This window comes from Equus caballus, chromosome 19, assembly GCF_041296265.1.
Source record: "Equus caballus isolate H_3958 breed thoroughbred chromosome 19, TB-T2T, whole genome shotgun sequence".
In the NCBI taxonomy this organism is placed as follows: Eukaryota; Metazoa; Chordata; class Mammalia; order Perissodactyla; family Equidae; genus Equus; species Equus caballus.
The window spans coordinates 37600148-37626746 of NC_091702.1; the positions used below are offsets into that span (position 1 = coordinate 37600148).

A 26599-nucleotide genomic window follows, 5' to 3' on the forward strand; every position below is an offset into this window, starting at 1 on the left:
ATACAAAGACTTATTGTGACTATGATTCTCTCTGACTGTCCGCCACGGCTCGACCTTCCTGGTCTAACCAGCTCCGGACAGTTCAATGTTGACTTCAGATAAACAATGACCAAAGGCACTCTATGCTGAGCTTTGAAGGCTATTCAGATAGGGTTCTATTTAACTTGTAAATCATTCTGCAGGTAAACGATGCGTTTTCTTTTCCCCACAGAGTTCAAAGCATGATGTATACTCTACACTGATTCTGAAAGCAGGGCGGTTTGAAGTTTTCAGTATGCCAATTTGTTATATTTGACATAACTGGTAACCAGTCTTTAATTGGTAAGTGCCTTGGTGGGCAACGTGTCCCAAGTTGATGGGACACCTCGATAGAGCAGGGTCCCCAGGAACAGCATCTCTGTTTGGTGCCGAGCCTTTGAAGTAGCTCACTGGGCCTTCAAAACAAAGTTCATGGTACAGGGAGCAACATCTGATGCACTTTTATTACCCTGAGAGACAAAAAATATTACTCAGAAGCCAAACGTCTGGAAGAAAAATCTGTCCCCTGTGCTCAGCCCTGCGGCCTGGAAGTTCAGAGGAGGCTCAAAGAGCTCCCCGTGAGGAAACGAGAGCATGTTTGAGCAGAGCTGCAATCAGACCTGGCACACTCAGAGCGGCCGTAGCGACCGTCTTCCCGAAGACAGTAGCCTCCTTCTGGATTTCCACTGGGGTGTGGAGGAGGGGTGAGACCTGGGTTAGATAAGCTCATAATAAATCCTCCTGCCTCCCAGCTATTCATAAAAAATGGTTAGAACTGCAAAATGTCCTTAAAGAGTACAATCACTTAGATTTACTCGGAAACTGACATCTACTATGACTTTGACTTAGGTCAAATGGTTCATCTACTCTGGGTTTCTTTTTCCCTACATGTGAATAATGGTCCAGTCTGTGGAGATGTTGTGAAATGCTTAGTGACCACAAGGCTAAACAATGAAAGAAAATGGAACATCCTCCCAGAAATCTTGATTCCATCTAGTCAAGGGAGGTCCAATAAGGCCTTCGTGTCTGTTCTTCACTTGGTACGAAGTAGCTAAAGGTGGAAAACATTGCAAATTAAGACTACTCACAACCCAATTGTGCTGAAAGATCTCGTGACACCTTTATCTTGGACTTTGAGGGGAAAAAACTAAACAGTTTTTATTACATTACCAATATTAACTTCAAAGAAGTATAATTCTAATTCATATTATCTTGTGAGAAAAACATGTCCTGAAACTCTGAACTTCAAATACAATAAAAATACCAGTGTTTGTTCCAGGAAACATTGATAAACACTGAAATATCATGAAAGCCTAGAAGATTGCTCTGTGACCAGAAGCCTTGAAGTTGGTTTCTAAGCCTCAGGGACTCTGCAATTTATTCTAAATCTAAGCAGTATGATTGCTTAAAGAGCTTCAAAGGCCTTTGCAAAATTTAACAAGCCAAAATCAGGTACAGAGGACAAACACAATAAGTAGGATCGGATACATTGCATGACATCCTATTCAGCTCTTTGGTTTTAAATGAGGCACACAGGCCCTGTTAACTCCTGTTGGAGAGATGGTTTGCTCCCAAGAATTCCCAAAGCTTCTGAAACTCTGTTCCCTGTTTGACGTTGAAAGAGATGTCCTTACTACAGCATTGCATAACTTTCTGGTTTTACTAAAAGCTTGACTGATTTTACCAAATGCTTTAGGCTTTTCAGACAACACACCTGAATATCCTCAGGTAGGCTGGAATATCTTCATTATTGCCATTTCTGAGATGAAAGTGTAAGGATTGGAGTGAGTGAACTGGCTCCAGTGCACAGAGGACAAACAGTTTCTTGGACTCACTGGCAGAGAGAAATGCCCAGGGAGAGCTCGTTGACTTTAGTCTGACCGGTAGGGTTCACCTCAGCTTTCTCTGACACCAGCTGCTCCTCTGCTTTTCAGTAAGAAGCATGGTCCTTGACAGCTTCACCCCACCCACTTAAATACACCTCCTCACAAGGGAATAAAATAAAACTTCCTTTTAAGCTGGTATTTATTTGGATTTTCCCAACACTCATTAAAGTGCTTTCCCAGGAGAATCTGTGGAAGAGATCCCGTTCCACTCCACCTCCAAAACACCAACTTTAAATGTGAATGCTCCCCCCCTTTCTGAAAGCTTCTATTTTAGAACCCAAGAAAACACCCAGTTCAAACTCAACAGTCTTTCAGTGGAGAACACTGTCGTGAAATGAAAGGTCACTTGGCTCATTTCTGCTTATCGGTGTCAGAACCAGCACCCAAGACCCAGCTTAACTGCCACCTTCTCTGTAAAGCCTTCCCCGTTCCCAACCACTCCCTTCTGAACTCACATGTTTTTTTTTGTACCCGCCTCTATCATAATTCTTCTGTCACAGCACTTACCTTGTTTTATATTTTTCATTTGTTACATCTATTTTTCCACTTCACTTTGAATTCCTTAAAAGAAAGGATGGAATCTTATTTCTTTTTGAATACCTCCCTAAACTTACTACTGAATAGCCACTCAAACACTGTCTGAGTTATAAATTCATGAATGACCAGAGCTTTACTATACCACTTTCCCCGTAACCGTTCATTTTTCCTGTTTACAAAAGGAAGTCTGCACCGATGTGTCTCTCAAGATAATTGTGTAGTTACGTATGACTGCCAAGAGCCTCAACCATAAAAATGCTTTATAAATGCCAACCATGATTACAACCCTTTGAAACAATGGGGCATATGATTTACAAGTGGAAAAAGATGAGACACAGCAAGTAATGTTTCTTGCCTGCTCCCCATTTCTATCTCCACCCACCATCAGATAGCAATTCAGGGGTAAAACATCAACTGGGAAGGGGAAGGAGAGTTTAACTAGAGTCTAGAGAGGATTTCCAGGGGCTATGCCATCACTCTGCCGTCAAGAAGGAAGGCGTCTAAATCTGACAAGAGGGGCCAAAGGAAAGAGTCCCAGATAGACGGATGACATCCAATTCACTGGTGAAGTGGAGACTCAGATGAAGAAAGCAGGGGTCAGTCTTTCCAGAGCGGGTGACCTAGAAGGACTGTTAAGGTGGAAAGGTTGTCAAACTACACTCTATCCTCGACCTCTTCTGTGGTGGCCTACCAAGGAAAGGGAGGGCAAGATTTGTCTTGTTCATCTTTTATCCCTCTCTCCCCCTAGATGTATCATATAAAGTGGCCAGAAAAGGTGTGTTGTACATTGAAAGAACAGAGCATTCAGATTTTCCTCCCTAGCAACGTGTCAGGAAAAGAGAGGGCAGGATCATTTTGTTTGGTTATTTTTCTTGTGGGCCCTTAACAAGATCTTTGAAGGCAGAGGTGATTTTTCACATGGCTGATGCCATCCATTGTAGAGCAAGCCAAGATCGATGATCAGATTGTTCCAGACTTGATGTCATCCTGGCCTCAGAAGTCAAAGGCGGGCACAGAAAACATCGTGATGCACCTGGGGGAGGTGAACAGGGGGGAGCTCTGACAGCATGAGTCTGCAGGCCCAACCCAGCGGTGAGCTCAAAGAGTGGTTGACGTTACCTGTCTCAATGTGTCTGAAGAAATCAATCAGGTCCCAAACAAAACGGGCCCTTACGTCTCACGCTGGAAACACCAAATTATCCGGGAGTATAGGATTTGTGGGTGGGCTGTGGGACTAGGTGAGGAGGTCACATCACAGGCTTCCTGGCAGGAGGTGGAGAGGGATTGTAACCCTGGGCCCAGTCTAACTTGTGGTTTGGACTTTTTTGCCAGATGGCTCCTGTTTCTCTGAAGAGTTCTGGATGTGGGAACAATTCAGCTTTTTCCCACTTCTCAGCCATACCATCGTCAGTCACCTCAGAATGTTTAATTCTTTGGCAGACGGAACTGGTGAGGTGGCCCCCATTACCGCCTTTCTTGACGTCAGTGAGGGAGTTGTTCCCTGTGGCTGTCTTATGTGAAATAATTCAGCATTTGTACTTCAATTAAATTCATAGGTATATATTATTAAATGGTACTGACTCATTCCATGGCTTCTCTTCAGCTGAGTAAGTGCCAAAAATTGCTAAGTGCACAGTGGTGATGAAGACTGCATTAAAACTAAAATTTCCTTGTCAAACAATTTACATTTAGTGCTCTGAAGAAAGTACCTCGCACACCCAAGAATATCACTCTACCCTGTGTCAGTGTTTTCTCAGGAAGAAATTTAGGTTCAAGACTCATTCTGCCTTGGAGGGAGAGGACAACGACACCTGACTAGAATCCTCTTCCCTTTTGTGAGCGTCATGAAAGGAGTCCGTGGCACACAGTATTTGCTCCAAAATGGGGCTTGTCTAATTGAATGATGCAACCCATAGTCAATATATCTCAGAGGAGAGAAGGGGAAATACACCTTCATACATGACTCAGCAGAAAAATAGGAGAAAATGTTTAGATTTCGTAAAAATCTAGGTTTTCTTTGCATTAATGTATTATTTTATATTTAATATGCCTGGAAGCATGGCCGAGGGAGCAAACCACTTTGGTGCTTTTTTTCTCCCCTCCTGTTCAAAAGACTGTGCTTTCCACCTCAGACATGGACACTCCAAGCTCAGTGACTGTAGGCTGTCACCTCCCTTCACTGCTCTCCATTTCCTCTTCTGCAAAATGGGTATCATAATCCATGCCCAGAATACCTCCTGGGGTTCCTAGCCTGTGAACATGCTCTGTGTTGTAAGCATGCAATGCAATAATACAGGTGAAAATAAAAGCTTTGTAAAACTGCAGGCTTTTAACACAAGGGCGGGATAGGCATCGAGACAAGTGGCATAGATGAGGAGTCTCAGACTTGAAGTTATAAACATTGGGCTTTTTATCCCAGGCTGCCTCACACACATCACTTTTGAGTGAATTAGAAAAAGGCACCCCTTGTAGACAGACGAAGCCGTGCAGATGCATAGATTGGTGAGCAAGCACCATCTTTGGCCAAATAGAAAAAGGCGCTGCTTCCTCTAGTGGATGGTGCCCCGTGCCAGGATTCCAGCGCCCACGTACCCCGGCCAGGTGTTCTCGCAGAACTGAGTCCAGCAGCCCCGGCTCTGCCTGCTCAAATCCCGTAATCATGGAATCCTCTTTCCTATCTCTGAGCTTCAGTTTCCTCCCAGAAGGATGGAACTGATTTGTGATTAATTCTTCAGAATTGATCCTTCAACTCAAAAACTCTAAACTTCAACACTAAAAGAGACTCCTTCAGTTCTAAAACCTACAAAAATTCGATTGGGCTTCTCTAACCTTCCATACAAGGGACCATATAGCACAGAGACTGCAATTTCTGAGCTCCACTTTTTTGAAAGTCATCTGATGACACTTCCTAACTATTTAAATGAAATTAGGTAAGGTTTGATGTGGAGCAGATTACAAAATAAATGCTTTAGCATATACATGATGTCTCAGGTATAAAGCAACACGGACAACCTGCAAAACGGGAATAACTACTCCATGTTGTCAGCAACGGCACCAGATGTGGATTTAACACCATGATATCTATGAGGCCTCCACTCACTTTCCATGGGGCTGGACATCAGAATCAGGGCTGAGGTCCCTGCCTCTCCCCGAGTGCCCACAGCACCCAGGAAGCGGGAGCTGCAAGGAGCCAAAGACTGGTTTCCTTGTTGATGCCTGTTGCCAGAAAACAGAAATCAGATCCTTGCCCAGATCCTTCTATCAGCAAATCTGAGTGCCAGCAACCACTTCTCGGTGAGACAGCAAACAAATAGGAAGCGATCTTTGCAAAGCTCAGGAACTTTCAGCCCTAAAATTAAATTAGGTTTAAAATTTTAAAATCACATGTACACACAATGAACCCATTCACAATTCTCAAAATGTTAATAGAAGTAAATTTGGTTGTATTTGTGAATATTTTTTTAAATCAGTTTTTTTATTTTTTATTTTTGTGAGGAAGATTCGTCCTGAGCTAACTTTCATTGCCAATCCTCTTCTTTTTTTTTTCTTTTGCTTGAGGAAGATTAGCCCTGAGCTAACATCTGTGCCAATCTTACTCTATTTTGTATGTGGATGACACCACAGCATGACAGATGAGCGGAGTAAGCCCGCACCCAGGATCCAAACCTGTGAACCGGAACGCGCAGAACTTCAACCACTGGGCCATGGGGCCGGTCCCCTGTTTTTGTTTTTTATTTGCTTTATTTTGTATTTAGAGTAAAAGGGAGGGCTTTTGGAAATAGGTACAACTAATTATGTCGTTTTCAGAGGAAACCAAAGCCCAGAGAGGGAAAGATATTAGCTCCAGGTCACACAGCAGGGCTGGGATTATAATGCAATGTTCTTTCCACTCCCCCATGATGAAAATGCAACTGGAAGCAGATGGCACATAAATCACTATGACTCAATTTTTCAGTCTCAAAGGATGAATGTTTTTACCACTAAGCAATACCATAAGGGGCAGAAAGTAAATGTGACTTTTAGAAAATGTTTTAATTTGCTGGTTTTCTTAGGGGCTGCTACCTCTACCACTGCCCATCCCAGAGGCAGGTGAGCCCAATGGTTAGTGGAGTAGACTTCCCTAGGCTAGAACCGCACCAGCCCATCCCAAACAATGTCTTTGAAATGTTTTCCTTAGAATCGGCACCAGGGACCAGATGTTCCCTGGTTTAACACCTCTGTTTCCTAACCATTTCTATTTCTTCAAAAGCAATTCTACCACCTTCTTGATGGCCTTCGAGCACCTTTCAGCAAGACTAGTCATGGCCCAACATTGCCCCTGGGCTGTCCCAAAAGCTCCTGTGGGACTACAAAACCATTACCTGAAGATAAACCAAACATTTGAGAGAAGAAAAATAAATGCCAGATATTAAAATAAGGCTCCCTTTATTTAAAATCAGACACAAGCAAGAATCCGTGTGCTGGACAGCCGCAAAGAGGAGAGGCCACCAAAATATATGCAGATGAAGACTGGAATCAATCAGAAATCCATTCTTCTTACTTAAGAACAAAGCGCCCCTTCTCACCAGTGGACCCCACTCTCAGGCACGGGGGCAATGGCGCCCTGGTCCAGGAGGGATTAAAGACTTCCTTCCAAAGGCATTGGGGTGAAGAGCCTTTCTTCTTCCACCCCATACAACTGTTTTAAAGACACAACTCATAGGGCAGTCCTTTCTGGAGCACTGCGGAGAGTGAATTGAAGCTTCCAGTGTAAGTTTGTTCTCTGGTGAAAATACCAGAGCCAAAGACTCCACCAAGGCCCTGGAAGGCTGGGGCCCTCCATCTCATGCAGAACTCCTCCGAGCAGTTCCTTCTCAGAGGCTGGGGACTCTCAGGCCAGTGATCCGTGAGGCAGTGTGGACCCCGCCAAGGGATCCTCAGATTCAAACTCATGGCTGTCAGCACTGTGAGGGGATGTGCTGGAAGGCACAGAGCCAGAAAGGCCTTCTGAGTCCAAGTCACATGCTAACTTTAGAACTGGAGCACGCATGAGAGCTGTAGTTTTGCCAAGAACGGGCTTATTCTTTCTGCTGGAGCTTTTGGATCTGCAGCAAATGAATTGTGTGTGTGTGTGTCTGTGTGTGTGTGTGTGCATGTGTGTGTGTGTGTGTGGTGGGCAGTGGGTGACTAGACTTTGAGAGATGAAGTGATGAAAAATCAAGACCGACAGACTGAGAGAGGCAAAGCAAGCATCCTTAGGAAGAGAAGGGAGATCTGTGACTCATATTAACCTGTTAATTTATACTATGGCTCTGTACAAAAATAAAAAGGTTCTCATAAGATTAACAATTTAAATAAATATCTCATAGAACATTCTTTCTCATTTTTATAGCTCATCTTTGGGGTTGATACTCAGTTCATGCTTCCCTTGCTGTTCTTGATCCAGGATTGCGATCACTTCATCGGCCTGTATCCGCTCCTGCAAAAAAGACAATTTACACATGTCTGTCACAAGCATAATAATCAGCCCCAGCGGCAGATGCTTCCCAAACACTTCCAGGTATCCAAATGTTCGTGGATTGGTGTGAAATCCAGTTAAGGATTGAACCTCATCTTCATCCCTACACAGTGCCTTCTCCTGACCTCCCTATGTCCGAAGCAAGTACTTTCCAAGATTTCTCTCTTGTGAAAAAGTCTTGTATATTCAACTGCACTACCCTTTCTACTTTGTGGTCTCATAGACATCTCCCACTCAGTTCTCCAATTCAGTGTTCAAGCTGAATTCACCATATTCTCCCTGACAAACATGCTCTGTTCCCCTTCACAAATTTGCTCTCTCAGTAGGGACTGACACTGCTCACGCATTTGCCCTAAAAGCCTAACCATGGTTTCCAGCATCTGATAAATCACCTAGTCCTCTCTGTGCTATCTCCTGTTTTTGCCCCTTTCTCTTCAGTGCACATTACTGTTGACTTCATTAGGCCACTGTTTCTCAACCTTTGCACTAGTGACATTTTACACCAGACATTCCTTGTTTTGGGGTCTGTCCTGTGCATTGTAGGATGTTCAGCAGCATCCCAGGCCTCTACCTACCACAGGCAGCCTCCCCTCAAGTGGCGACAGCTAAAAATGTCTCCACACATTGCCAAATGTGCCCTTGGAGGCAACAGTGCTCTTGCTTCAGAACCACTGGTTTAGGCTCACGGATCTCTTAACTTGATTGCGGCAACAACTTCAAATTGGTCTGCCTGTGTCACACTCCATTCCCACAGGCTTCTGAGGGACCCTTTGCACCTGAATCGTGATCACATCACCTTCCTGCTGACTGCTCACAACGCTTGCATGGGTTCCTATTGCTTGAAGTTCCAGGTCTGATCTTCTGGGTATGCTTACAAGGAATTGTCTGATTTAGACCTTTCTCTCTTCTTGAGCTTACCTGGTCTTCTCTCACCTCAGCTTACACGGCAGCTTCCTACTCCCCTCAAAGTCTCTGAATACAGCACTCTCAGAAGAATTCCCCAGTCCTAGCTGAACGTCCCTCTGGAGGCTTCCATATCCTACGCTTTCTCTCGCCCGCTACGTCACTCCATCAGCAGTTCCAGCTGGTCTACCTCCAAATGGCATCTCAAACCTTCCACGTTTTTTCACCTCTTTTACTACTCTAGTCTACAACATGTTAGCTAAAGCCATCTTTCATATCTTGTAATTCCCCAGGACTGGGGGACATTGGGGGAAGGCACATGGCTTCCCACCACAGTTAGCATAGAATTCATATTTCTTAACCAGCTATCAAGTCTGACCCCTACCTCCTCTGTGTGCTCTTTTCAGACCACTCTCCATCTTGCATACCATGTTCCAGCCGCTCTGGCTCTCTTTGTTTCTTGAGCGCTCCAAGCTGCATCTTCTCTCTGGGCCTTTGCAGCCTGTTCTCAGCCTGGAATACCCTTCCCAAGGCCTTTATCACAGCTAGCTTCTTCTTGTCACTCCAGTGGCAACTCACTTGTCACTTGTCCAGAGAACCCTGACAGTTTGCCAGCCCCACTCCTTTATTCTCAAACTGGTTACCTTGTTTCCTTTGCCACACATCACTGATTACTATCTGAAAATTTCCAGTTATTTATCTTCTTACTTATTTGTTGTCTTTCTTCTTCCCCTAGAGGAAAGCTCCATAAAAGCAAGGAATCTTGTCTTTTTTGGTCACTGCTGTATTTCCAGTGACCAGAAAAGCATTTGACATTTGGCAAGAGCTGCATTGTATTTGATGAATAAATGCATAAATGGATGAAGGGTTCTCTCTGTCTAAAATGTCTCTATAGAAATCCTACTCATCCTTTAAGGCTCATGTCAACTGCCATTTTCTCAGTAAAGCCTTTCCTGGTTCCTTCTTTATATCCCTTGAACATTGTACATTTGCCCCTTGTAATTCTTACCAAATTTTGCCTTGTGTTTTAATTACTCAGATCTCTTACTATCTCTCCACTTTGACTTCAAACTCCTTAAAAATAGGGATTATGTCTTACCTGGTTTGTATTCCCTACAGGTAGTCAGTCCCTAGCACAATAAGTTATAAAAATAACTACATACTTTATGACTTGAAAACAAAGCCCCTTTCATTCAAGAGCTTGTAATTGAAAATGATGTCAACATAAGGCAACCGAAAGAACCAAATATACTAAATTGCTGTCATGATGTCTAAATAAAATTCCCAAGTCCTACTTTATGAATATGAGGAGAACAACTTGCTGCTTAACAAAATACGTATAAAACTTTCAGATCTGACTGCCACAAGAGACTATTGCGACCACATCTCTTCTGAATGGAAGAAGTTCAAGAGCTGGAATTCTGTCTACAAGGAATTGAGGCTTCTAATATGGTGCATAATTAAGAGTTTACAGTGCTAAATACTCCTTGAGAATTGAGAATTGCCCTATAACAAGGGCAGAAATCTGCCAGGTCTAATGACTTCTACATAGGCTGAGGGATTCAATCTGATAAAAGGTGCCTAAAACAGGGACTCCTAAACTTTGCTGCATATTAGAATCACCTGGGAGCTTTTAAAATTTCTGATTCCAAAACACATCCGGTATCAGTTAAACCAGAATTTCTGAAGGTGGGAACGAGATATCAGTAGTCTGTAAAGACCCCTATGTGATTCCAGTGTCTAGCAAGGTCTGAGAATCACAGTGTAGAATAGATTTCGTAGTACTTGCTGAAGAGGCTCTGGTCATTTTCGTCTGTGGCCACTAGATGCCGCTACTGCCTGGAGACTGGAGAAGTTTCCTAAAACTTTCCCTTCAGAGGAGGGATATTAGCATTGATGTTTCTTGGTTAGAAAGCAGCAAAGAGAACTTACCTTGTGTTAGTGTATTTTGGTAGAAAATATCTTGGAAGAGAGGACTGGGATACTGAATAATGAAATAGATTAACTGTTTGCGGAATTGAACACTAAAGAGAGAAAATGGTGAGGCAATTTTTCAACAGCCTGTTGTCTTCACAGTCTTCTCATTTACCCAGGTTCTTTAGTACAGAAGGAATCTGTGCGGGGATGCTGACATTTTGGAGGTGAAGAAGCACAAGGAAAGAACGGAATTACAGGTGAAGGAGGTTGCTTAGGGCCCTTGAGGTTTTCAGAACTCTGTGTGCCTTGTTCCCTCTGTCAGGACCATTCTTCCCTCTTTCTATGCCTGGCTATCATCTTCCCCTCTTTTAGGACTGAGCTTATATATATCTTCCTTGATCCCCTACAAAATGCCTACTGCTGTCTTCTCACTGTCTATTTCCTCATTGAGCTCTCCAAGCTCCTCTCGCGGTCAAGCACCCTTGAACCCCCAGGGTCTACCTGGCAGAGTTTCCAGGCACCACATAGTAGGTCTCCCGTAAACACCTGTTAAATATATGAAAGAATGTGGGCCTAAAAAATTGCATGAGTTAGGTTCGATGGCAAAAAGTTTATGACAAAGAGGAGTTAACTTTTAACGGTTTCTGACGAAATTGGCTTCAATTCAGGGATCTAAAGAGGAAAATTGGGTGGAATGTCATTTTAAAGACTAGAATTTCATAGCTTCATCCATACTTGGGGCTGGAGGAGACTCTGAAGTCATCCATGTCAGCCTTGCTATGAAGGTTCCTTTCAATCTCAGCCGAGGCTTTGACTGGAGTCCTCCAGGGATGAGGAACTCACTACTTGCGGAGCAGACAACCCCACGGAACTGCAGTGACGATTTGAAAGTTATTCATTACGGTGAAACCAAATTTTCCTCCCAGGCCTTCTCCTCATTGGTCTTCATTCATCTGTCTGCAGCTCCACAGATAGAGACTATAACCTCAGCCCGAGGGCATCCAGAAGGAGGAGATCATGGTCTCTTATCCAGGCCAAGTGTCCTCAGCTACTTCTAATATAATAATAATATTTTAACATTTAATTTAATAATAACAAATAACAATAAGTTATCAGGTTCCCTCACCTTCTTCTACATATGTTTCATAAATTATTCAGTGCTCTTTTTAATGATGTGTTGAGAAAACAAATCAGTTTTCCTGGGGACCCGTAGAAAGTATTTCTTCTCTCCTGATGCTACAGTTTGTTAATAAGCTCAAGACTAGTTAGAGACTGCCAAAGATGACGGATCTATTTCTGCAAACACAGGCCCTTATTAGAACCATCTGATTAAGAATTGCCTTCATGGCCTCTCTTCTTTCCCTCAAACTCACACTACAAAGTATTAGATGTGTAATCGCTAGGTCATGGATCTGATGAGGAAAATTTGTTCCTGCTTAGAAAACAGCCAGGGTTGGAAACGAGGGAGAAAGGACTCTGTAACAATTTTTTTTCATGATCCGTAAGGTCCCTGAAAGGTTATAGAACAACTTAAAGGACTTTTCGGATAAATCAGTTTATGAAGCAGTCCTATGGGGCACCTAATTGGTTTGCTGGGGTGGGGGTGGGGGGTCAGACACTCACCAGTTCTCTGTAGAGCGGGTCCAAGGTAAACCAGAGAGCCACAGCACACCTCTGGCCCTTGGTGACTGCCTTCACCCCATGCGGGTTCTCTCCTCCAGATGAGAAGCTGATCATACGCCCACACTTTGGTTTTATAGAGGCCTAAGAAAGAAAGTGAAAATTAGACCCTAAATTCCCATATCATGAACATCTCTACAATCCCTCTTCCTTCTCTATCCTTCTGTGGGATTATTTGGGTCAAGTTTTTAATCAAAGAATAATAGAATCCTGGGGTTGAAGAACATACAGATTGTCTCAATTTCCTCATCTGTAAAACAAGGTTAAGGTCAAAATAACATCTAATTCAGAAAATAAAATTATTCAGGTAAAATGGTTGGCACAGTCCATGGCACATGGTAATTGCTCAATATATGTTCTGTTGATAGCTGGCAAATTCCACGGAAGCAAAGGCTCTCTTTTAATTCACTTCTCTAACTTTAGCATTAGCACAGAATCTGGCATAAGGAAGATGTACATTTAATATTTGTGGAGTGACAAAAACAAATCACGGGGACATCTAGAGTGCTGGTAAATTTTTATTATTGATCTAGGTAGTGGTTCCATGGGTACACCCTTTCTAATTCCTTAATGTTACACTTATGGTTTGTGAACTGTTCACAATACGAAGATTTTAAAAAGTCCAGTCTAATCCCATATGATACTTTAATTGCCATTACAATCTTCCTGGTCCTCAGACAATACTTATTACCTCCAATGATGAGAACACACTACCCCTTGGGGTGACCCATTCCATGGCCTCCAGGGCTCTGAGATGACTGACACAGTCCTTCCAAGCTTGTGCATTGCTCAGGTGGAGCTGTCCACTAATACTTAGGTAGAAAAGGGTAGAAGGAAACAACTGCTGGGGGCCCTGAGCCAGGGGATTGGATCAGATGTGTAGGCTCTCCAAGGTGAGCAAGCTTAAGCAACTCAATATTAGGTCTTGCTTCCATGTTTAAAGAAGTGTCTGATGTAAGGAGAGCTCATTTTTCTTTCTTGAGAAACAGAAACCTTATTCATTCCCTAGTAGAGCTTAGAAAAGTAAAGTACAAGCAAAACAGTGGTACCCATCATTTCACTGTTTGATAGGATGGGCCTGTTATAACTAGCTATTTTCTGAATGGACTCGAGTTTGATACAGGCCCATTAGTTTCCTTCACCATAAAATGGGATGGCTCAGTTTTTCACTGCCGGATTCAGGAGGAACATTTGGAAAATTTCCTGAAGCCCTTGGATGCTACCTCACATAGGTACGCCCAGACTGTGTGACCTACATGTAGAAGGTCAAAGGTACATGGAGTCAAAAAGTCTGAGACCCAAGGGTGTGTGTGTGTGTGTGTGCGCGGTGTGTGTTAAAAGAAAGAGTGGAGAAAAGCAGTCAGTGTCTAGTTACTCTATTTACAATAACTGAAGAGTGATTTGTCTTTGCTAGAGTTTCTTTTCTTAAATAGCTTTACCAAAGCGACTTTTCTGATATAAATCTAGAAATTTCACTAGTTATTAGTGTCCTCAGAATCAATCTAATTTCCTTTTTCTGGAGAAGGAATTTGTACATTTCCACATAGAAACAGCAAAATAAATGACACTTGAAGCATATGAAGTAGGACTGGAAGCCTTCCTATACGTGGCTTCAGGATCTAGAGGGTCAAGTTTTCTGGGCTGCTCACCCCCTGGTGCTGGGCAGGACTTACGTAACCTCACGCGGCTCCCACTGCGTCTCTGTGGTTACCAAGACTTGGCAACAACATCTAACAGTACTAAAGAAAGGGTGTGGGGACAATTTAATGTTTTCTCTCTGATGGAATTGGAAGCATAAAAACTATTTTTACGTGAAGAACTTTGGGATATTTAGGAGAAGAAACCATCAAGTGCCTGAAGCAGGTGGAATTGATTACCGGTGTGTGGATTCACAAGCATCTCAGGCCTAATCTTATCAAATTATAGCATCACGTGCTATAAAGCAGACAGAGGAACACATAAGCTCCATTTATGACTTGGCTTCTACAGGAAAATATGTTCTGAAGAATAGATAAATGATTGTAGACATACTTTTGGAACACAGCTCCATTCTATCGAATTTAATTTTTCATGAAGCAAATGGAACTCATGAAATTTTATCTTTTTCAAACTTGTGCAGAGAAACCAAAAATCCCTAAATACTCATGTTTCACAAATAAATGCTGCTGTGGAAATAATCACGTATCTTCCAAATATGATAAAATTCCTTTTGTTTTCCATGTAAGAGATGATTAAAAGTCAGAAACGCCTTTGTACCGTACTTGTCTTGAATAAAGGTAAAGTTTCAGCTGCCATTCAGTTAATTATACAATTTAGAGATTTTTTCCGAAGTAAAGGACTTAGAAGGCTTTTATTCCTTGGTGTATCCCCAAATTAGGGTAATTTCTGCTTCATTTGTCCCTCCAGAGACAGAGAAGGGAAAACTATCCATTTCTCTTTTTTAAAGATTTTATTTTTTTCTTCCTTTTTCTCCCCAAAGCCCCCCGCTACATAGTTGCATATTCTTCGTTGTGGGTCCTTCTAGTTGTGGCATGTGGGACGCTGCCTCAGCGTGGTTTGATGAGCAGTGCCATGTCCGCGCCCAGGATTCGAACCAACGAAACACTGGGCTGCCTGCAGCGGATCCGGCACGTGAACTTAACCACTCGGCCACGGGGCCAGACCAATCCATTTCTCTTTTTTATTGGGACTGGTGACCTAAGAATTTTAATTATCTACAAAATGCTCTAAGAGCTCTGCCATATGCATTAATATGAAGTAGAACTAATTTGGCAAAATATATCTCTCAACTTGAATTTAAACGTTGTTTAAATTGATTTTTGTTTTACTTTTTTTGGGAGAGGGGTGGTTAGATTCTGTATTTTTTAAAATAGTTGCACTTTCCTCTTAAAAGTATAGATTTATTAAAGGAGAATATTATCTGCCTTCCCATCTTTAAAAAGCAGAATTCCAGTTAACTTGCATTCAACAATTAATGAATTACTGATTCATACATAGTATTCCAGGCATCACTTCTTTTCAAACACTGAGCATTTCCAAATTTGGCCACTAGATGGAGAAGAAGCAAAGAAATCTTTTTGACCACCTGTCTGATTTTCCTTCCAATTGTATGAGATGCAAGCATTTTTGAACCGTAGTTTCAATGTTAGCAGAGCTCAGAAAGCAAACGCTTTCTGCACATAGCTCTTCAAAAAATGAGAATTTTGTATAAGGATTTTACTTATTTACTTATTTGAGGAAGATTAGCCCTGAGCTAACTGCTGCCAATCCTCCTCTTTTTGCCGAGGAGGACTGGCCCTGAGCTAACATCCATGCCCATCCTCTTCTACTTTATATGTGGGACGCCTACCACAGCATGGCTTGTCAAGCAGTGCCATGTCCGCACCTGGGATCCGAACCAGAGAATCCGGAGCCACTGAAGCAGAACTGTGCACCTAACCACTGAGCCACCAGGCTGGCCCTGTATGAGGATTTTAAATTCCAACCCGGATTATCAATCTTGATTTAATTTTCCAGATCATGAAGCATGAAATATTAAAAGCTTTTTACAAAAACGTGTGAGGCATCATGACTTTTTAAATATATATTATTGTACTAAATTGCGTGAATTATTATTCTTAATTATGACAATGTTTTTGGACAATTTTAACCAGAATCCCCACAGGGTTCCCCTTTAAACCCAATAACATATAGTTTTTGAATACCATCTGCTCCTGCTCCAGTGGCATGTCATGAATAATATATGGGTGTTTCACTATTGAGAAAAAGCTGCAAAATATGAAGGGAAAACCAAAAAACTCAGAAAAAGTTGTGTTAATCACCTATATAATGCAAAATCCTTGAAGTTTATCACATACATGCCCCAACTATTTAGATTTTGTATGGAGGAAACAGATATCTCATAACCTATTTATAATTCGATTACCTCCTCAATGAGACAACCTGCTCTTCTACCCTGGTGTCTGCTCTTTGGCTTAAAGACCAAAGGATGCTGGCTATATGGTCTATAAGTGCTAAGTAGGCTGCTTTTCCAAAAGCATTGGTTTGCTTAGGAAGATGGTGGTTGAATTTAACTTTTGACTTTTACCTGTAAAGGCATATTTAGAATCTCATCCAAAGCTTGTGCACACACACACACACACATTCACATATATGTACATACATACACACTCATACATGCACACATATACATTAACTTTGATAACTAGGCATCTGGAGGCCAATCCTCAATCCACGCATATAGAACACCAGGTTACTTAAAAGCCAATCTGTAGAATCATTTGACTTGTCCTAGGCTTGGGTGATTTAGGAACTGGTGTTGTCACGTTTCCATCAGATTACTTGACAAAGAATGAGAAGACCCAGGTTCTGGTTCGAAATTTAACTTAACAAGCTATATGGTGATGAGCAGATCCCTAATGTCTCTATTCTTTAGTTTACTCATCTGTAAAACAGACTACAAGATTTTTATTGATGGTTCCTTTTCTAACATGTTATGATCTATAAGTTTACCAGGACTCTCTCCACCTCTTGAACTCCTGAGCTCAGAAATATTTGAAATCCAACAGTCTGTGAGTCCTTGGAAAATGGCAAAACTGAGATAAAAAACGCTAAATAAATTTGCAAGAATAGGTTTACTCACAGTCACAGTCTTGGCATCCATCTCAGTGAATATGAATTCTCCTCCTTCAAAGTCATCATTCATATACAGGAGAGCACTACACAAGGAAAAGCAGAACCATCTGCTCTGGTATATGCTGACAACAACAGTACCACAGAACATTGAAAACTAGTGATGAACTGAGCAGCCTGATTAGCAAATTTCCTTTGAAGTAGACATTGAAATAACTGAGCCTCTTAACCCTCAAGAGTAGGATCAAATGTAGCTTTGGTTATAGCCCTGAAGCCTATATTTATTCGACTATTGTTAAATTTTTAATTATATTTCAAACCTCATCTCACATTTCACTTCTTTCCAAGAAACCCAACTAGATTTAACCTAGTCCTTTGAACCCACCCACACTACTTACAAGTCTCTTATTCTCTTTCATACTAGTAACTCTAAATGATGTATTTTTTCCCCCAACTAGCTGGAGAGCTCCAAGGGGTTCTAGCCCAGCCTTGCAGATAGGGGGCGCTCAATGGTTTTGTATGGTGCATAGTGTAGTAACAATTAACACACTATTACACACATGGTGACTACCACTCCTGACTCTTCTCTTTACACATTGAAATATCTTAATAAGAGAAAACATCTTTTTTCTCCTGAGTTTCCAGTTTCCAATTCACAAAATGTAAACATAGATAAGTGATGTGATAAGATCCTGATGTGTGTTGAGACCCCAGACCCTTGTGTTCTCAGACTGAGATATACATACTACAAGGATGTTTCAGTGAAAGACACGAAATAAAAAAAAAAAAGCCTATAAACTTTACTTTTTGTAGTAAAACAAAATGGACTCTGTGGAAAGGATGCAACAAAATGTGCATGGGTTTTTAAGATAAAAATACAAGATGCTAAAGTTGCTTCTTGGTTGTGGCAGCTGCTTTAGATTATTTGAGAATCACTGCTTCATAGAGATGAATATGATAAGCAAAACAGGTCAGCTTTCTAGTTTCCTTTTTCTCCCCCATATATTCTTTTTTTTTTTTTAAGGATTTTTTTTTCTTTCTTTTTTTTGAGGAAGATTATAGCACTAGGCTCACTACTGCCAGTCCTCCTCTATTTTGCTGAGGAAGCCTGGCCCTGAGCTAACATCCGTGCCCATCTTCCTCTACTTTATGTGAGATACTTACCACAGCATGGCTTGCCAAGCAGTACCATGTCTGCACCCAGGATCTGAACCAGCAAACCCGGGCCGCTGAGAAGTGGAACATACGAACTTAACCGCTGTGCCACGGGGCTGGCTCCTTCCCCCATATATTCTTAAATGCATAACTCTATTTTAGTTTCCTTGTGAGCATAAGTTGACAGTAACAATGATCCCTATAGGAAAACTCCTAGATACTTCTTTCTTTTTTCTTTTTTTATCAAGGTAATATTGACCGTAACATTGTATAAATTTCAGCTGTACCTCATTATATTTTACCTTCTGTATAGACTACATCGTGTTCCCCACCAAAAGTCTAGCTGCCATCTGTCACGGCAGACGTGTGCCCCTTTACTACTTTCGCCCTCCCCTCTCTCCCTTCCCCAACCCCCCCCCCCCCCGCCGTAACCACCAATCTGTTCTCTGTATCTATGTGTTTGTTGTTTAACTTCTACATATGAGTGAAATCATATGGTAATTGTCTTTCTTTGTCTTACTTATTTCACTTAGCATAATACCCTCAAGGTCCATCCCTGGTGTCACAAATAGCAGGATTTCATCTTTTTTATGACTGAGTAGTATTCTATTGTATACATATACTACATCTTCTTTATCCATCATGTGTTAATGGGCACTTAGGTTGTTTCCCTGTCTTGGCTATTGTCAATAATGCTGAATGAAAGTAGAACACTATCTTACACTATACACAAAAATTAACTCAAAATGGATTAAAGACTTGAATCTAAGACTTGAAAGTATAAAACTCCTAGAAGAAAACCAAGGCAGTACACTCTTTGACATCAGTCTTAGCAGTATCTTTTTGAATACCACGTCTCCTCAGGCAAGGGAAACAAAAGAAAAAATAAACAAAGGAGACTACATCAAACTAAAAAGCTTTTGCAAAGGAAAATATCAGCAAAACAAAAAGACAACATACCAACTGGGAGAAGATATTTGCAAATCATATATCTGATAAGAGGTTAATATCCCAAATATGTAAAGAATTCACACAACTCAACAACAACAAAGGCACAACCCAATTAAAAAATAGGCAGAGGACATGAACAGACGCTGTTCCAAAGAAGACATACAGATGGTCAACAGGCACATGAATAGATGTTCAACACCACTAATTACTAGGGAAATGCAAATCAAAACCACAATGAGATATCACCTCACACCTGTGAGAACGGCTATGATTAAAAGGAAAAGAAATAACAAGTGTTCGAAAGGATGTGGAGAAAAGGGAACCTCCATACACTGCTGGTGGGAATGTAAACTGGTGCAGCCACTACGGAAAACAGTACAGAGACTCCTCAAAAAATTAAAAATAGAACTACCATATGACCAGCAATTCCACTTTTTGAGTATTTATCCAAAGAACATGAAAACACTAATTTGGAAGATACATGCACCCCTATGTTCATTGCAGCATTATTCACAATACCCAGGGGTTTTTGATAGCTGTTGGGCAAAAGCTTGTTTTTGAAGCAGGTGCTGGCTGTACCTATAGTCCCGAAATGTGTAAGCAGGAGGCTCCTTCCAGCATTCATTGGCCTCTGGATCCAATAGACAGTTGTCAGCATGGATGGGATGACTGAGGTCATTTCTTCTGTCCTGTTGACCTACCAGAAAAGAGAACAGGGAAGAATGAGAGATGGAATGTAGTAACCTCCAACAGCAAAACTGACAATCTGACTGTCTCCTCCCATTGCTGGTGCCCTTTGTAAATCTGAGGAGACAGAAGACAGCAGAACAGATGAAAGAACACTGGATGAGCAGGCAAGAGACTCTGGTCCTGCTTTGATATGAACTTGATGTGAAACCACAGACAATTCACACCTGCCTCTTCAACTATAAAAGTTCTTTGATATAAACATACATATAGAAATTCCACGCATTTCCTAGGTTATATTTCACGTGGGGGCATAAAAGGGAGAGGATGAAATGAAATGTAAAAAAAAAAGATTTGATTCAGCTGAAAGTTCACCAGTGGAAAAGTCTACTCCTGTGACATTACTCCTGCCCCCTCTTCAGGAGGGTGGAGAAGAGATCTAGAGAAGAAATACTGACGGCAGGGAGTCAGGAGCTCTCTGCCTTTTCAAGAACAGTTCTTTCAACCATCCCTTCATCTTCGTGCTTCCACTCAGTGCTTGTGGACATAATGGGGACTGTAATTTCCAGGTTCCTGGATCCCAGAAAAGTGAAACCTAGAGCCGAAAAGCATTTTTCCGTGTGACTTAAGGAGGCAGTAGAGACAACTTTGAAAGGGAAAATAGGCAGAGCAATGGTCTTCTGGAACTTCAGGGGACCAAAACCGAGAAAAAGAGGGAAGGGAAAAATAAGAGTTCGTAAGCTTCTTTTGTTTTAGAACGTTAGAGCTCTTCTAAACCCTCAGTGTCAAATGTAATAGAGCTTTGCTTTGCATTGTTTTCTTTCTCATTTCACTGTGGCTAGAAGGTAACAAGTTCAGACTCTGGAATCTCACCAGACAGGGCTGTTCGGCAGACCATGTGCGTATAGGAAAAATACAGGGTTGAGTTCAGCATGAAATAGGATTCTACAATCTTTCGAGCCTTCTCGCTGATGTCATAAAACAGACGGGCACTCTTCAGTGGGACTCGGCCTTCATAACCAAACTGAAGAAAAAGAAGAACATTAGATACCACTGGATTGAGGGGAGGACTTGAGAAAAACAGACGCTGGGTTTCAGTAAGCCAGTATAGGATGGTCATCTCTGCGTTGGCCAGTGAGAATACTAAGGCACACTTATGGATTTTTAGGAAAATAAGCCATTGAAATAAGCCCTTCCTAATTAAAGATGGAACATTTGAAACTAATCACTCCCTCTTCTCTTCTCTTGTGATGCTTTCCTCATTCCTCTCCAACAACACTTCTTGCAGTTACAGAATAATTACTTATTTGGGTATGTTTTCACCACCAGACCATGAGCTTCTTGAGGACAGGGGGATTGTACATTTGTCAAATATGAATTTAGGAAATACACAGTTTGATAAATTGATGGCTGAATGGAAGAATGCAAGAATGATTAAAAACAATCAAGGAGGGCCAGCCCCTGTGGCCTAGTGGTTAAGTTCAGTGTGATCTGCTTTGGCAGCTCGGGTTTGGTTCCCGGGCACAGACCCATACCACTCCTCTGTCAGTGGCCATTCTGTGGCAGCAGCTCAGATACAAAAAGAGGAAGATTGGCAGGGTATGTTAGATCAGGGCAAATCTTCCTCAGCAAAAAAAAAAAAACAACCCAACAACAATGAAGGTGCCATTTCATACTCGTGCCTTTCAACTGCCCTGATAGGTCCATATTCTAAACTCTTCTGTTTCCTGTATCTGCCATTCACAGAAGGTCCTAGGTTGACACTCAGAAACCCAAACCCAAAAGAAGTTCAGACTTTACTTTGAGTGCTTTCAGGACAGTTGCACCTTCAAACTTCTCATTGGGTGTATGAGGTGAAGTCTTTCCTCTGTATCCATCACCAACAAGCATGATGCCCTGGAAGCAAAATATAAAAGATGCTTTATTAACGATAACTATGAATTCATCTGGTCTCCCTTTCTGCCTTGACTGCCAGAAGGGCTAAGAACGAAAGTCAACACTTAGAACCCATGTCCTGTAGTTTCACTGCAAGTATCTTTGCTGTAGACATCTTTGCCAAAAGCCTTTTCCCTGCAAACATTTTTGCTGCATAACTAATCGGCTGTAAGGCAATTTTGGTGTAAAAGATAAAATAACTGTTTGACAGATTTATGTGTGTTTTTTTTGTCATTTCATTTCTCCATTGATGAAGTTCTCACAGTTACTCCCATTTTTATACGATATAAATCTTAGCAGCTCTCACAATGGTCTATATGGTGATGAGCAGACATGGCAGTATTAAAATATTTAGCAGTTCTTACAGTTAGTGACATTTTATTGATGGCTTTATTGAGCTGACAGATGAAGATGATTTGCCCCAAGAATTGGTTTTTTATTTTGAAACACATTATGTTGGAAGAGAAAGAGGGCTGAGGGCCTCTTCTTTGAGGGCACAGAGTTGAACCCACATTTCCCAGAGAACAATCAAAAGTGCTTAGTTTGGTACAATCCACACACCCACACACACAGACACACACAAATCAGTTCTTTGTGCAGTATTGCCATGAATCTACATATACACAATTTAAACAGATTCAAATATTTTGTATTTCCCTATAAAGTCTTTTTAATTTTGTTATTCACTTATTCACGCTTATGATGTCCTTTTAAATTAATGTCCCTCTTTTATTTTTCGTGATTTTATCTTCTTTTTTTCTTTGCAGGGAAAGATTTGCCTTGACCGAACATCGGTTGCCAATTTTCCTCCTTTTTTCCCCCTCCCCAAAGCCCCAGCACATGGTTGTATCCTAGGTGTCAGTTCTTCTACATCTTCTATTTGAGCTGCTGCCATAGCATGGCAACTAACAGACGGGTGATGTGGTTCCGCGACTGGGAAGCGAAACTGGACAGCCAAAGCAGTGAGCACCAAATTTTAACCATTAGGCCATAAGGGCTGGCTCTTGTGATTTAATCTTTTACAGTAAAATTGCCTTATGGCCAATTAGTTACGTAGCAAAAATATTTGTGATGAAAATGCTTATGGCAAAGATGTCTGCAGTAAATATGCTTGCAAGGAAACTCCCTAGAACACTCAGACCTTCCCCATTTTGTTCCAGGATCCTGGTATCATTAAGTTTTCCAATCAAAAGAGATCTCTTTATTTAACCATCACCCCACATTTTCATTGTAAAATACCACCACTTTTTGTAGAAATAGGTAGAATATAAATGATTAATACACTGGTTAGTTATGGATTAAAATAAAGGAATTTTCCCAGTGATTTTATACGGTAGGCAGGGCACATGCTGGATGGCTGTTGGCCGGAAATTAAGCCACTAACTATTCCAGATTCACTAGCTATGTCCAGATCTGGACAAAACTAAAATTATCCCAGCCCACAGGCTATGAAAGTGCCTCCACAAGCAACATCCTTCTCCTAAAGAAAGTGACATTTCAGGCCTGATTGCCTGACTCCCATGAGACTAGGACCGAAGCACTTCCAGCTTGCGCTAGGCCGGCACATCAGGCTCCCCTCCATCTCTGGTCCTCACACTGGCCACGCTATGGAGCTCCCGACACTGTTCTTCCGACAGGACGTTATCCAGGAGAACCCGCTGAGTCCCGTTCAGCTGCTCCGAGTTATAGACAAACGTGATGTTCTCATAGAGCAGGGGGCCACCTGAAGGGACAGAGCACATTGTCTTCTCTGTTACCTCTGTCCCCAAGAAGAGAAGCACAGAACACTCAACAGCTTTCCACATGCACTTGAGGGGAGTCAATTTCCTTGTGAATATTCAGGAATGCAAAGACAAATTGCAAATTTGGTTTCTCATAATGTCATTTGGTTTCTCAATAATGTTGCAATAATAAATTATATTTGTATAGTATTTTGGGTTTGATAAACTATCTTTCCATTTGATTCCAGTGATGATCCTACAAAGCACACTGGGACTTTCATAGGACTCTCCTCTGAGAAGACTTTCCAGAATTCTCCCAGCAATTAGACCCACCTTTCTCCACAGCCCTTGGTTCCTACCTCTGTTACAACATCACGTGCAATGACTTGATTACATGTTTGTGTCCCCAGGCACGACATCCACACCTCGGTGTCAGTGGTATGCAGAGCAATGCCTTTACCAGGAAGCTCAGGTAGTAAAGGCACCATCAGGACAGTCACGCCCCAGTTACAAGACTCCTTCCCAGTCTTCTTCCCACCGCCTACCCGACTCTAGATGGTCTTGCTTTTGGAATATTTATTTTTCTCTGCCCGCTGGGCAAAATCTTCATATTATTTTTTTTTACAGGAGGGTTTCCCGTAGGCACCTACTGTCTCCCTGGACAGAGCCCATAACGTTGTGAAATTAGCCCCATATGGGCTTTTCAGAGGGTGATGCTTAGAGGCCACATTTTGATGGTGAAATTACAAAATCTAGACCTCACACAATCCTTTCCTCACAGAGAGCAGGACTGAAGGACAAGGCCTCCGAGGGTGAGGAAATCTTCAGATTAGCAGAGCGCAACCATCTTGAGCCAGAAAACTGAACGGAAAAGAAAAACACTGTTTTTCTACCCTTTATACTACTCCTAAGGGACTTGCTATGTGCCTGTCAATAACAGCAGCTCCCCATGGAGGGAGTTGGGGGGAGGGCGCAACTTCCTTCATCCCCCCAGTAGAGCAAAGGTCACCGACATACTGGTCTAAGACACATGGGTCGCAAGAGGAAGAGACGGTTGAAATTGGTGTCTACTCTATCTCTTTAAAATGTCAAACTAGGGAACATACTAATTGTTTATTAGTCCAGCTGAAATAAAAAAGTCACTATAGTCCACAATTAATGGAATATTAAAATGATGAGACAGTGTTTCTCAATCTTGAGTAATGTATGATTATCTGTTAAAGCATAAGTTCCCTAAGGAGAGCCAGTGCTAACAAATTATTTTGACTGTGATTTTATTTTCACATTTGCAATCATAAAACTATGAGCACAGTATTTATTTTTCAGTTTCCTCCAACTATAATACCCAATCCAATTTACAAGATTAAATAAAAGCAAGACCATAAAACCAACTAGATTCAAATGAACACTATTAATGAAACGGATAATGTTATTTTGTGGAAACTAAAAAGCTACATTCCACATGAATATTCTACTAACTAATCTGGCCCAGGTACTTCGGAGCCAGCATTCCGCACGATGCTCTCGGTGTGTAATGACTCATTCATTCTACCACAACTTTTCTCTGTTGAAACTACTACAAAACCTTAGGATATCGCGATGAATTTTAGCCTTCACTTGGTCCTAAGAAATTATTTATAAGTTCATCCTACATCATTTCCTGCTAGTCTTCAATCATTGAAGTATTATTAACTGGTGTCAATGTGATGGTAAAACTGCACAGATACCCACTGAGGTAGGTCCAAAATCTCATGGCAATACTTGGCTATAAGGTGTTCATTCAGATGATGCACTAGTTGCCCCTCTTAATTTTTTTAAATTGTCATCAAAATTTATAAATACAGAATTTCTCAGATTCCAGGAATATATCCACAAGGTTCCAGTTTCACTATGTTTTGGATGAACAGAAGACAATATATATATTTTTCTACAATTTAATGTTTCCCAATCTTTGTTCTGCAGAAAAGTTTGTGAGGAAAAAAGAGTTTCTTGATCAAATGTGCTTGGGAAGTACTGGGTTCAAGAAAATTTAAGAGGACTTCTTGGAACTTTTAATATGTCAGCAGGCATTATGAGTATCCTAAGTACTGATATAGTATGCAGCTGTTCTCACCCTTAATGGAGCATAATACCCTTCTCTCTCTCTCTCTCCTTCCATTCCTCCCTCCCTCCCTTCCGTCTTTCCTGTGGCAGAGAAACTCTAAGATAGCCCCTAATGATCACTGCCTCCTGGTATTCAAAGGCTTGTGTAATTTGCTTCCCTCAAGTGTGGGTGGGTCCTGGAACTTGTTTCTAACCAACAGAATTTGCCAAAGGTGATGGGATGTCACATCTGTGATTGCATTACATAAGACTGAAACTTCTATCTTCCTAGCAGACTCAGTCTATTGCCTTCTCAGCTTGCAGTTTGATGAAGAAAGTGGCTGTTTTGGACAGGCTCACTTGGCAAGGAATTGAAGGTACCCTCCAGCCAACAACCAAGTAGGAACTGAGGACTACAGTCCAATAAGCCTTTAGGAAGTCAATTGTGTCATCTGAGCCTGGAAGAAGACAGTGACCCAGCGAAGCCTTAGAAGAGACCTCAGCCTTCATCAAAAACTTGACGGAAGCCTTGCGGCAGACCCTGAAGCAATGGACCCAGTTAAGCTATCCCCAGACTCCTGACCCACAGAAACTGTGAGATAGTAAATGTATGTTATTGTAAGCTGCTACGTTAGTGCTAATTTTTTCACAGCATTGAAAAACCTGTAGACTCCTTCACCCATGGAACCTCTTAAGACAAAACACAGTTAGTTTGGGAGAAGTTGCTGCGATCTATATAGTTGATTAAGATTCATAGCCAAATTAAGGCAGCCCCTCAATATTAGAAAAGTGAACTGCACATTCTACTCCCACTTAGAAATATAAAAAGAGATGTTTCTTCAACAAGAGAGACAAGATACTTGCAGGTTCACTGAAAAGCATTTTCTAACATAAAACTCAAATAGAAATTGAAGGCAGACTAAGGATTCAGTGAACTAGGTCAGTTTGTGCTTTGCCATGTGTTTCTCATTTTCTATATTGAGAATGTATAACTTCAA

At 41.6% G+C, this 26599-nt stretch overlaps 1 protein-coding gene and 1 long non-coding RNA gene across 4 annotated transcripts in view; one reads left to right on the plus strand and one right to left on the minus strand.

Moving 5' to 3' along the window:
- Positions 1-207: 207 nt before the first annotated feature.
- On the plus strand, positions 208-7779 carry LOC138919175 (uncharacterized). Its single transcript, XR_011429151.1, has 2 exons — positions 208-321; positions 3774-7779. It is a non-coding gene; the product is annotated as an uncharacterized lncRNA (long non-coding RNA).
- The window catches only part of P3H2 (prolyl 3-hydroxylase 2), a 153681-nt gene continuing 133931 nt past the window's right edge, over positions 6850-26599 (minus strand). For all 3 annotated transcript variants that reach the window (XM_001500060.5, XM_070243481.1, XM_070243480.1), the window contains exons 9-15: positions 23394-23521; positions 21664-21759; positions 20737-20887; positions 19756-19873; positions 17081-17156; positions 12382-12522; positions 6850-7899 (exon numbers count right to left, since the gene is read on the minus strand). In XM_001500060.5, the coding sequence (XP_001500110.1) occupies positions 7807-7899; positions 12382-12522; positions 17081-17156; positions 19756-19873; positions 20737-20887; positions 21664-21759; positions 23394-23521 (803 nt within the window). In that variant the 3' untranslated portion in view covers positions 6850-7806. The remainder of the gene's footprint in view (positions 7900-12381; positions 12523-17080; positions 17157-19755; positions 19874-20736; positions 20888-21663; positions 21760-23393; positions 23522-26599) is intronic.